Below are 12,645 nucleotides of genomic sequence, written 5' to 3' on the forward strand. Positions count from 1 at the left end.
ACACACAGAAGGTCGCAGCTGCGCTGGAAGCCAGAAACTGTTTTTCCGTCCCTCACTGACAGTTTGATTCCCATCCCTGATCCTGCCCAGGTTGGATCCAGTAGCTGTACTTGGGTGAAGGTGGTGGGGAGTGAAAGCATTATAGTGAAGGCAGGTAAGCACGAAAATGCTCTGGACAGAACTACTTGCATCGCTAAACAATACACTCGATTGGTTTTCACTTGAGAGAGAGGAGTTTTATAAACCATCTGCAGGACAGGGCTTCAGTTTGCATGCGCATGCTTACCCAGTCTTGCTTGTAAGGCCTGGAACCTCAACTATAGACTCAGGGTGTCCTGAGCCCCAGCGGTGAAATGCACATGCGCATGAATACTTCGCATCTTCAAGGTTTGTGAGCAGTAAGAGTGTGTAATGCTTTCAGCATGGGGCTAACAACACCGAGTTCCGGGCCGCAAAGCCTCATTTCTGGTATTGCAGTTTCTTTTCACAGCAGCCCCTAAGGCTCCCGCCCCTGCCTCTCGTCCCAGCTCCCAAGACTCTCTCTAAAAAGTTGAACAGTCTGTTTTGCTCTCTGCAAGCCCCCAACGCTTTCTCTTCCTCCCAACTCTCCCACTTTCCTCATCCCACACACAACCTTCAAATAGTCCTGCTCTTTGCCACGCCCACCCGCTAGCTCCTCCCCCCACCGCACACCCGCTAGCCCCTCCCCTCCCCGCTGACCCCTGCTCAGCGGGGCTGGAAGCTCATGGTGTAGGTTGGTGGGATGGTGGCGAAACCCACGTGCTTGGGGGACACGTCGATGTCTTGGGGGGCCTGGGGAGACTTGAAGCGGAAGTTCTGCATGATGGTGGTGAGGAAGAGGAAGAGCTCCATCCTAGCCAGGCCTTCTCCGAAACAGTAGCGCTTTCCTAAGGAGGGCAAGCAGGAGGGGTTGGGGACAGGTCTGCAGGCCCCCCACTGTCCCCAGGGTGCTGAAACGGAATAGCCGGGCCCCGGGGCTTTCAGCGCTTTAGTTCATGTTGAGGCTGAGATGGGCATAAGGCCACAGTAGCAGTGGGGATGTCACAACTCCGTCCAAATAGGCGGGCTGCACTGCCACCTTCTTCCTAGGGGTCTGGAGGATTTCAGTGGCCTTGGACAAATCTCAGCCTCATCTCCTAAGTGGCACACTCTTCCCTTCCCGTGTCAGGGGGCTAATGAGGGCTGTGGGCTGTGGTCTCCGGGATGGAGAGAAATTTTAGGCTACACCTGAGTGAGGGGAGTGGGGACCAAGGGGGTCCTGTTGGTAGGTGGGAGGTGACCAGTTGGCAGACAGGGTTCTCTCACCAATGGAGAAGGGCACAAAGGCATCACTCTTCTTAAACTGGCCGTTTTCATCCAGGAAGTGCTGGGGATTGAAATCTCGAGGTCTGGCGAAGAACTTGGGGTCCCTCAGCACGGAGCCCAGCATAGGGAAGACTTCAGTGCCCTGAAGAGACAGGGAAAGAGGACTTGTTTTAGGTTTGGCCCCGCAGTGCTGGGGAGCAAACCATGGTCTGCTACATGCAAGGCAAGTGCCTTTTTTGTTTGTTTTCAGGTCACAGTTTGTGATACTCAGGAGTTACTAGATGAAGTACTTAGGGGACCATATGGGATGCCAGGGATCAAACCTGGGCTGCTCGTGTGCAAGGCAAATGCTCTTATTGCTGTACTACTGCTTTGGTCCTACTAACCTCTGTGCTCCCTTTCTCCTGCCCCTGAGGAGGGGGCTAGATAAAGCTTCAGAGTAGGGGTTTGTTGTGCTTGAAAGCACCTGGAGTTGGGGGTTCTTGAAGGAAGGGTCTTAAGTAGGCATTTGATCAATATCCCTGACACAGGAAGCTTGGGGTACATTGGGGTCTCTCTTTGGAGACAGAGGGCTCAGGTAACTTGGCGGTCCCTGTTTCCTGAGGCCAGGGCCCTGGGGGAGATACAGGGTTTGGGTATCCCTAGTGGGAGGGCTGGAGGGAAGGGCAGGGGGCATCTCTGATTATGAGACAAAGGCTGGAGAATGCCTTTGCCTGAGGGAGGGGCAGCTCCAGGGGCACAGAGAGCAGGTGTGGAGGTCCCACAGGCTGGGGTTGGGCAGCACCTTGGGGAGGAAGAAGCCACGGAACTTGGTGTCCTTGGTGACTCGGCGGGCCAGGCCCATGGGGATCATGTCTCCGAATCTCTGGATCTCGTGGATCACAGCCTCCACATAGGGCATTTTGGCCCGATCCTCAAACTTGGGCTGGCGGTTCTTGCCAATCACCCGGTCGATCTCCTCATGGACCTTGGCTGGGGAGAGGGGACAAAGTTTCCAGTTAGTGGAAGTAGAGCTGGTAGGTTAAATGCATGATAGCCATGTATGATGGGGGCAGCGACCATGTCCAAGGCCAGATGTGGCCACACGCAAGGTTGGCTCAGGGCCCTGGTTTACCAGGTGACACCAGAATCAGAGACTGCAAGGAGGCAGGTTGTGGGGAAGGGCAGGTGGGGGTCCTGGGTGGTCTCAGTACAGGAGCTATTTATCAATCATTTGGACATAGCCTCTTTGAACAGTGGCCTTAACTTGGCTGATGTCTCTGCCGTCTATCTGCAGAGTCTCTGAGGCCCTTGGAGCCAGGTGGGTTTTGAGGGTCTCCATGGCCAATTTCCTGGCCTCCTCCAGCCTTACCCTCCACATCAGGGTGCTTCATGAGCAGCAGGAAGCCATAGCGCATGGTGGTGCTGACCGTTTCGGTGCCCGCGAAGAAGAGGTTCAGGGTGGTCAGCACTAAGTTCTTCATGTAGAACTCAGTGTTGGGGTTCTTTTGCTCCTGCAGGGAGAGGGGAGCTTCAGGCTGGGCCCACAGTCCCTTTGGGATTTGCTCTAGCATCCACCTGTCTCCGATACAGACTTGGAGACGGTCCCCTCTCTGTTATGCTCCCTCTCTGGGATCCAGGAAATCTATCAGGTTAGGGGTTAAAATGATCAGCTTAGTTGATCAGTTAGTTGTCCTTGTGGTAGGAATGTTTAGAAAGAGAGGGCAGGAGAGAATGAGAGACAGGATCCAACATGGACCCAGAGGGCATGAGAAAAGGACTCAGAGAGACCTAGAAGTATTTTCCTAGCCCAGTTTTGTTTTGTTTCTTTGTTTTTAGGCCTCTGGCAGGGCTCATGGCTGATTCCTAGCTGTGTGCTCAGGGTTCACTCCTGGTAGGGCTGGGGACTGACCCAAGGTCAACTGTGTGCCAGGCAAGCACCCTCCCCACCACAGTATTGTTCCAGCCCTGACACAGTCTAAAGCGCCAACATCTCATCTTCATGGGTGGCATCATTCCCTGATACTCTCCTCTGAAACTTCCATTTCCACCAGTCTCCTTTCCTGTCCTCACCCATGGACACTGGTCCTCTGGGGCCACCGAGCACAGCTGTCCCTTGTGCACAGAGACACGGGAAGGCAGGAACAAAGGGTGCTGGAGTCAGAGAACAGGACGTGAACTGGGTGCTCCGCTTCCGGGCCTCATCTCTCCAGCTGTGGCTTCTCCTCTTGCCACCTCTCTCCTTTTCCTCTCATGTAAAGCCGAGGGCCTGGGGCTGCTTGTCTTGAATGTGAATGACCCAGGTTCAATCCCAGGCACACCCTGTGGTTCCTTCCCCCAGCCTCACTACCCCTCCCTCCAAACACACACACACACACACACACACACACACACATACACACACACACACACACCCTAGCACTCCAGGAACAATTCCTGAGCACAGAGCCAGGAGTAAGCCCTGAGCACTGCTGAGTGTGGCCTTCAAACAAACAGAACTCTCTCACACAAAACCAGGGGCAGTTGTGTGTTTCGATGGGTGAAGGCTGGTGGGTGCTGCCGTGGGGGCAAGAAAATGGGTGCAGCGGGTGCTTGCTCTGAGATTTCTTGCCCTGGAACTGAGGTATAAGTATGAAGATGGGGCGAGATTGGAGGACAGAGATGGGAGTAGGTAACAGTGGGGAGGTTCCCCGCACCCTCATTTCCCTACAGTTCAGGTGGGGCCGTACCTCCCGCATGCGGATGAGGAAGGAGTCGATAAAGTCCCGTGGGGAGTTGGGGTCCAGGGTGCGCTGGTTCTGCTCCACCTTCTTGGTGATGAAATCCTCCAGCCCCTGCAGTTCCTTGAAGGCTTGTTGCTGGGGCCCAGGCAGGTGCTTCATGACTGGGTAGAACATCTCATAGAGCTGCATAGAGGGAAGGAGGGAAGGAGGGAAGGAAGGCTGAGGGGACTGGGATGACAGCACCAGGCAGACCCCCAGAGGAGAGGGCCTGTCTAAGGGGGGGCTAGAAAGGAGTTGAAAGGCATTGATCCATTCATCCAAGGATGGATTTATTGATGGATAAGTTTTTGGACCACAAAAAATCAATCATTGATTGATTTGGTTTTGGAGCTGATGTACAAGGCAAGCGCCTTACCCCTGTACTTTCACTCTGGCCCCACAAATCATTTGTATGTATGTATGTATGTATGTATTTTTGTCTTTAGGTCATATGTGATTGTGCTCAGGTCTCAGTCCTGTCTCTGTAATCACTCCTTGCAGGTCCTTGGGACCATTTGGGATTCTGGGAATTGAACCTGGATCCTCTGTGTGCAAGACCAACCCTTTCCTGCATTACTAGATTTACAACTTCAGGTGTTTAGTGGGATGGGATTGGAAAGACCCCTATGTTTTCACCTGAGTGAAGGCTAAGGGCCCAGTCCAGGAATTTTGGTGAGAAGAATTGGGGCACATATTTGGGTATTAGATCTTTGTGGCTCTGTGATGCTCAGTGGAAGTTCTCAGATTGTCAAGGGTGAGGTTGGGTTTAGGGACACCTGTTCAGGTGGGCTCATGTGGAGACAACTGCCTATGTATTTTGGGGATCAAGGGCAAAGTTATTAAAGTGGGGCTGGTGTCCAGGAGTTACAAGGGGGGACATGCCTGTTCAGGTGTCCAGTTATTCACTTGGGCACATAAAGGCCATGGGACAGGTATTGAAGGGCAGGATTGGGTGAGACTGGTTTGGTGTTCGGGGAGCTGCATCCAGGTGATTTCATGCTTAGGGGTCTTGGTATCCACCTATATAGACTCTCAGACATTTAAGTCCACTGCATAGAAAGTCCCTATCTAGAGAGTTTGGCTGTGTAGATGGCAGATATTTTGGGTGGGCAGGACATTGTGGGACCAGGTTTCAGGTTCTCAGGAGGCAGGCCGAGGGGGTCACTTGTCAGGATGTTAAGAAATTCAAGTGGAGGAATACAGAGTGATAATAAGTACAGTGGGTCGGGCAATTTCTTGCATGAAGCTGACTGTGGTTTGATTTACAGCACCCCATATGGTCCCCTAATATCCCCACCCCCAAGAAGTGATCCCTGAATGCAAAGCCCGGAGCAAACCCTCAGTACCACTATGTGGCTCCAGAGCAAAATAAAACAAAAAACAAAAATGAAATTCAGGTGGAAAAATGGAAAGTCGGCCGAGAGCCCCTGTCCAGGTGAGAACTCAGTTGTGGGCTTCAGTGTCTCCCCTGCTCTGGCATCTGTGGTTGGGAGCTGGGCATCTACATGTCCCTGATGACCGGTGTCCACTGTCCAGACCCCATGTGGGCTGGTTTTGAGGGGACCCCGGGCTACCTGGCCTGTGGACGTGGCTGTGAACTGGAAGCTGCCCAGCATCATCCGCAGGAGTGACAGAAACTCTTTGTCCTCATAGTCAAATCGGTCCCCGAAGACAATGGAGCTGATGACATTGGAGACAGTGCGGCTCAGGTAGAAGGTGGGATCGATGAAGGCACCTGCGCATGAATAAGGGAAGGGGGTGTGGGGAGAGTCACCTGGGTGATGGGAGGCTGCTCAGAGGACTCAGAGAGGTCCTGGGGGGAGCAGAGACCCAGCGCCAGAAGCCCCCAGGGCTACCCCATCTAGACCCCTTCTAGTGCCAGCCATCCCCCATCTCTCCTCTCCTCTCCTCTCCTCTCCTCTCCTCTCCTCTCCTCTCCTCTCCTCTCCTCTCCTCTCCTCTCCTCTCCTCTCCTCTCCTCTCCTCTCCTCTCCTCTCCTCTCCTCTCCTCTCCTCTCCTCTCCTCTCCTCTCCTCTCCTCTCCTCTCCTCTCCTCTTTCTCTTCCTCCCTCTCCACTCTCCTTCTTCTCCCACCCCATCTCTCTCACCTTCTTCCCCTCCTTCCTCGACCTCCCTCCCATTCCCTTCATCTTCTCTCCCCTTGTCTCCCTACTTCTCCCTCTCCCCTCCTCTCCCCTCCCTCCTTTTAACTCCCTCCTCTCTCCTCACCTTCCCCTCTGCTCCTTCTTTCTCCTTATCCCCCTCCAAGGCTTCCCTCCTTCCCCTCCTTTACCTCTCCTTCCTCCTCCTCCTCTCTACTCTCCATCCTCCCTTTCCATTTTCCTCCCCTCCCTTTCTTCTCTTTCCCTTTTTTTCTCTCCCACCAGCTCTACTTCCTCCACCCGCCTCCCCTCTTTGCTCTCTTCCTCCTCCATCTTCCTCCATGATCTCTGTCCTCCCCTCTTCTCTGCCCTCTTTTCTTCCTTCCCTCCCTTTGCCTCCTCTCCTCCTCTCCCTCTTTTTCTGCCTTCCATCTCTCTCCTCTCCTCTCCCTGATGCTCTCGGCTCACCACGTGTATTGCGGAAGGCTTCGATGAGAAAGCCCGCCTCCTCCTGGATGCGCTCCTCGATGCCGCGCTTGCCCACTCCGAAGTCCCGCAGCGTGGTGATTGAGAAGCGTCGCAGCTGCTTGGCACGCTCACCGTTGCTGAAGGCCACGCCTGCGGGTGGGCACCACTGTGGGTGTGGGTATGTGGAGGGCTCGGGGTGGGGAGGCGGGGTGGCAGGAAGGTGGGTCTGGGCTGGAGCCCAGCATGAGTGAGGCCTGCACATAGTGGCGCACAGAGGCACACAGGGCAAAGAGTGGGCACTGGAGGGAGAAAAATGCTGGGTTGGGCAGGGTTGGGCAGCAGAGACTGAGCTGGATAAGTTCTAACACAGAGGGGACTAAACACAGATGCAGAGGTGGTGGGAAGGAGAAAAAGGACAGAGACAGGGACCGGGGGATTGGGGTTGCAAATCAGAAACTCTGGAGAGAGGAAAAGAGGACACGGGCGAGGCCACAGGAATAGAGGGGAATCCTGGGGAAACTGAGGCTCAGGGGTCTTCATGGCTGCTGCCCCTTACCGTAGCCTTTGAAGAGCCAGTCGAAGGTGGCCTGCTCTCCTCGGCCACTGAACTCCTCCGCCTGGTCCACCAGCGCCTCCTTCACCGCGTCCTGACCACACAACACCACCACACGCCGGGCGCCCAGGTACACGGTGAACACGGGCCCATAGCGGTCCCTGAGCTGGTGGACGGGAGCGTGGGGAGAGGGGTCTCAGAGGGAGCAGTGCCCACTGAGCACAGAGCTGACCTATCCTGAGCCGCCTTGTCCCAGCAGGCCTGCCCTCCCCAGCCCCCATTCCCCCGCGGTCTGCACCTTCATGAGAGAATTGTACATCTGCTCCGTGTTCAGCTGTAGGTAGTTCCCGATGAAGGGTAAGGGGGTGGGTCCCGGGGGCAGCTTGCCAGCCAGCTTCCTCTGGCGCCACACTGACATCAGCACCATGATGGTCAGGCAGGCCAGCAGGGCCACCAAGAGCAGCCCGGAGGCCAGCATGGTGGCGCTGAGAGTAACGGTCAGCAGGGGTTGGCCAGTGCCGGATCCTGTTGCCTTTATACTACTTGGGCGTGCAGAGTGGACACCTGTCCTGGTTATATAACTATTATTCCACCCTTCAGCTCCATCTTTCACCAGTTTCCCCTCCTCTCTTGGCTCCCAGCCCCAAGGGGTGGAGGAGGGAGCCAGAGCTAGTCTGCACGAATCAGGTTGCCTTCACGGCAGTGGGTTTGCGGGGATAGGGGACCACGGGAGCTGTAGAGGAATCCCAGAATAGAAGATCTTGGTATGTTTGCAGGCAGGTTCCACCCCCCACCCCACCCTGCGAGGATCTTGAATTTTGGGAGGTATGTTAGTGTGAGAGGGGACTCCAGAGTGATTGGGGTCTCAGGAGAGAAGAACCCAGAGCTCTAGATTTCAGGGTGCTGGAACGAGACACATTGTGTTGGGGAGATGTGGGGTGTTTTGTGGCGATGAGAAGTGATGTAGGTTTGAAGGTTACCAGTGGCTGCAGAGATAGGTCAGTGGACTGAGTGCATGCCAGGCTTGCTCCTTTGCGGTGGTGATGGTGGTGGTGTCAGGGTTCCACCCTTGGGACCACCTCTGAACTCCAACTTCTCCCTACCCAAATATGGTTCTCAAGAGATGAGATTCTCAGTGTCTGTGTTGCAAGCCATAATGCCCAAAAAGAGAGAGAGAGAGTATGGGGAATATTGTCTGCCATAGAGGCAGGGGGAGGGTGGGAAAGGGGGGTATACCCGGGATATTGGTGGTGGGGAATGTGCACTGGTGGAAGGATGGGTGTTTGATCATTGTGGGATTGTAACCCAAACATGAAAGCTTGTAACTATCTCACGGTGATTCAATAAAATAAATAAAAAAAGAGATGAGATTCCAGGGAATGAGGGTTTTGAGGTGCCAGAGGCCCTCAGGGGGTATATGTGAGTCTCTAGGAAACAGTACATATGGGTAGTCTAGTTGGATTAAAGAGCTGACCTCTGATCCCTTACCTTTGATCTCCTTTTGATTTGGACGGGAGTTCAGAATCCTCATCACATCTTCAAAGTGAGCCGGTCCCATAGAAATGCTTATTTAGGATAGGGCTAAAGTCCAGGACCAGAATTGGCTGGAATTTTCTATTTCTTTCCCTGACAAGAGAAGACTCACAGATGGTGTTAGTTGGGCTGGCCAGGCCTTGGGAAATGAGAAGCCCCCACCCAAAATAGTCTGAACAGTACCAGCATCTCTATGGGAAAGGTCCTTCTTCTCACTGCTGTCCTGGAAATGCCTGCTGGACTCTCCACAGCTGCGCTTAGTGTCACTGTCACTGTCTCAGGTATACTAAGGCCAGATGGCAGAGGGTGAGTACGACGTGGGATGCCTCTATTTTCCTTTCTCTGTATCTCTTCTCTGGGCTTGGGTTCACCACCCCACTCCCCACCCCACCACACACACACCATGGTGGGCAGAGAATTTTCTGGGGAAGATTGAGTTGTGCACACCCAAAAGGAGACAGAGAACAAAAGGGAATGCCCTGCCACAGAGGTGGGGTGGGGTGGGGTGGGAGGGATATTGGGAATATTGGTGGAGGAGAATGGGAACTGGTGGAGGGATGTAAACAAAATGCAAACATGAAAGTTCATAAGTTTGTAACTGTACCTCACAGTGATTCACAAATAAAAATTAAAAAAAACGTTTAAACAATTTATTTATTTTGCTTTTTGGATCACACTCGGCAATGCTTGGGGGTTACTCCTGGCTCTGCACTCAGGACTTACTCCTGGCGGTGCTCAGGAGACCATATGGCATGCTGGAGATCGAACCCAGATCTTCTGTGTACAAGGCAAACACCCAACCCACTCTACTATCTCTCCGGTCCTTATTTTATTAAAAAATGTTTTTTATTTTTATGCATCACCATGAGATACAGTTAGACCTACAAAATTTTATGATTACATTTCAGTCATACAATGTTCAAGTACCCATTCCTCCACCAGTGCCCATTCTCCACCAACAATGTTCCCAGTGTTCCTTCCACCACCCCCACCCCTTAGCACCCCCTGTCTCTGTGGCAGGCACATTCCCTCTTTCTTTCTCCTTTTGGGTGTTACAAGTTGCAATACAGGTACTAAGCGGCTATCATGTTTGGTCCAAAGGCTACTTTCAGCACACATCTACCAACCCGAGCAAGCCCTCCAACCATCATTTACTTAGTGGTCCCTTCGGTCTTGAGGTGCTCTTAACAGGGGGAGAAGGAACAATGACAGGAGAACTCTGGGAAAATGTGAAAGTCTGGGAGAGATGGTGCAAAGGGTGGGGGACTGAGGGGGTGCTGGGGGGGTTGGTCTGGTTGCTTTTTCATTATTGCCTGATGGGCTGCTTAACCACCTCTGCCTCATCTTCCTCACTTTGCAGCCTCGACCTCTATGGTCCCCCATGGATCTCTCTAGGATATCTCAAGGGGGACCACAAGTGAAGAAATGGGTCCATAGCATGAGACTAGAAGGCTAACTGGCAGCACCAGGGGACCCCAGGAAGGAAACGAAGTCAGAGAAACTTGCAAGAAATAGGTAGAGGGGCTGGAGTGATAGTACAGGAGGGAGGGCACTTGCTTCTCATGCAGCCGACAGGGGAGTTGATCCCCAACAACCCATAGGGTACCCCAAGCCCACCAGGAGAGATCCCTGAGCACAGAGCCAGGAGTAAGCCCTGAACACGGCTGGGTGTGTTCCCCCACCAACAAATAAATAAAATAAAAGAGAAAAAAAAAAGAGAAAAGGATCACAGAACATTGATTCCAAGGAGAAGGACCAGAACTCCAGAAAACCACACTGAGTCACACAGGCATTAACTGGGAGAGGCTGGGCCTGCGCCTTCCCCCCTCCTCTGTTGACTGGTCTCAGCTATGCTTAGGTTGGGGCTGAGGGGGGGTCTCCTGTGGAGACAAGGGCAGCAGCAGCAAGGGGGTTCTGGGTGGGCATCAGACTTAACCACACAGAGAACGCGGGCAGGCTCTGCCACTGCCATAGGCAGGACCCAGGGAACTTGGGCCATCACGTGGGCATCGAGCTGGGGCCCTGGTGGACACTAGTTGGCAAGGGACGTGACACAAGAGAACTGTGTGTCCACACGTGTGCCAAGAGTCTCTAGAGGAGTGCCAGGTGACCAGCACTGAGGCTGGCTGCAGGAGGGAACCAGAGTGGCACCAGAGACCCTCTGAGGCTGGTGCCATGTGCACCTGGAGGAAGGTGGATTGGCCCTGGGTGGCCCAGGAGGGCCCCCAGTGGGGCCCCCAGGCAGCGTCTGACCACTCAACCACCCTGTCCCATGCCCTGTCACCCTTGGGCAGGTGTCCAGAGGGGAGGTTGACCTTCCCAGGCCTGGCAGGTTGTTATGTGCTTCCAGCTGCCCTATTTTCAGGGAACAAAGGGCCTGAACAAAACAGTGCAGGAAAGGCAAGTTGAGTCCTTTGTTGGTTTTGGATGGGGAGGAGGAGGGAAGGAAGATTAGCTGGAGTTTGACAGGTCTCAATCCCCCTAATCCCCACCAGTGGCCTGCACCTGGGCTGGCCACTTGCCCGATCCCTTCCCCCCCTCCCTCTTGGCCCAAGAGGGAGGTAGAAATGGGGGTGGGGTGGGGTGTGTGTCTCTTTCTCAATGAGCTTGGCACCAGGAAGGGGACTGTGTGTTCTTACCTGCCCTGTGGCTGGGCTGAGTGGAGAGCGGGGGCCAGGGAGAGGCGAGGGGAAGATCCGGGAACAGGAGGCCCACTACATGACTTAGAGGGGAGCTTCCGAGTGTGACCTCACGCTCCTGACTGGCTAAAGGACAAGGGCCCGGGCTTGGTGGCCCATGAGAGCTGATGGGGAACCCAGGAAAATCCCTTCTCCTTGCTGGGTCTCATTCTCCCTTTCTTGGACAACAGGGGCTCAGTTCAGAGCAAGATTATGACATGGATTGGAACCCTAATCTCTCCTTTCTTTGCCGTGGGATCTTGAGCAGGTAACCGCCCGGCTCTGAGTCTCTGACGGGGACAGCCCTGAACTGGTAGCCTCTGAGGGTGGAATCAGCGGGTGCGTGGCTGTGAAGTGAATGGGGTTACGGGCTTAGTTGCTCAGCGCTGTTCTTTCCTGTAGGGGGAAGGAATGGGAATGAGGTTCTCTCCACACACCCCTGCTCCAGCTTCCTGTCTCTGGTTCAGGGTCAGAGAAGAACTTCCTGCCTGGTTCCTTCCTTCCTCCACAGCTGAGCCTGAGTCCCTGGCTCCAGGGCTACTTCTTCAGGTTCATCTTCCTCACGTCCCTCCAGTGGATCTTCCTGGCAGCCTCCTGAAGGGCAGGGGGAAGTCCAGGACCAGGTTCAGACCTGCTTTGGTTTTACTTTTTTTCCCCCTGCCTTGGTTTTGAATGGGTTTGAATCCTCTTTCTGTCTTTCCCTCTTTGCCTCTGCCCATCTTGCTCCCCCATCACATCCCTGCCTGCCCCTTTGTGTGCTACTGGACCTTGCTATGGGTACGTCCTTCTGCCCAGTGACGTTTCCTTCATGCCTCTGCCTTGCTTCTCCTTACCGGGACCTTTATGTTTGTGGGTTCTGCTGGGTGCATGCCCTGGTCAGGAATGGGTTGGGCTGGGGTGGGGGTGGGGCTGTCTTATGCACACACATGCCAGCCCATCCACATGGATGAAGGGAATTTGTTTTTTTTTTCTTCCTTTTTGGGTCACACCTGGCAATGCACAGGTGTTACTCCTGGCTCTGCACTCAGGAATTACTCCTGGCAGTGCTCAGGGGATCATATGGGATGCTGGGAATCGAACCCGGGTTGGCCACGTGCTAGGCAAATGCCCTACCCGCTGTGCTATCACTCCAGCCCCTGTGATGGAGGGAATTTGAACAATTGCTCGTGTTTGTTTTGGGAGTGTGTTTTGGGGTTGCTGGGCCTGTTGATGTCCATAGCAGCTCCTCTGGCAAAACATAAATT

The 12,645-nt window shown here is 54.1% G+C and overlaps 1 protein-coding gene across 1 annotated transcript; it reads right to left on the reverse strand.

Moving 5' to 3' along the window:
• Positions 1 to 262: 262 nt before the first annotated feature.
• Positions 263 to 7,674, reverse strand: LOC101553388 (cytochrome P450 2A13). The gene is made up of 9 exons (XM_055145820.1): positions 7,489 to 7,674; positions 7,194 to 7,356; positions 6,638 to 6,787; positions 5,642 to 5,802; positions 4,035 to 4,211; positions 2,678 to 2,819; positions 2,111 to 2,298; positions 1,327 to 1,468; positions 263 to 908 (listed from the first exon to the last, which is right to left on the reverse strand). Exons 1-9 carry the CDS (start codon positions 7,666 to 7,668, stop codon positions 727 to 729), a joined length of 1,485 nt encoding a protein of 494 aa, XP_055001795.1. The 5' UTR covers positions 7,669 to 7,674; the 3' UTR covers positions 263 to 726.
• Between the last annotated feature and the right edge of the window lie 4,971 nt (positions 7,675 to 12,645).

This window comes from Sorex araneus, chromosome 8, assembly GCF_027595985.1.
Source record: "Sorex araneus isolate mSorAra2 chromosome 8, mSorAra2.pri, whole genome shotgun sequence".
In the NCBI taxonomy this organism is placed as follows: domain Eukaryota; kingdom Metazoa; phylum Chordata; class Mammalia; order Eulipotyphla; family Soricidae; genus Sorex; species Sorex araneus.

Excerpts from the sequence above, each read along its gene's own strand:
- LOC101553388 (XM_055145820.1), bottom strand. The coding sequence starts at position 7,668 with ATGCTGGCCTCCGGGCTGCTCTTGGTGGCCCTGCTGGCCTGCCTGACC. Across the intron at positions 5,803-6,637 it reads AGCCTTCCGCAATACACGTG|GTGCCTTCATCGATCCCACC; the intron begins GTGAGCCGAGAG and ends ATTCATGCGCAG. Across the intron at positions 1,469-2,110 it reads GTGGCTTCTTCCTCCCCAAG|GGCACTGAAGTCTTCCCTAT; the intron begins GTGCTGCCCAAC and ends CTGTCTCTTCAG.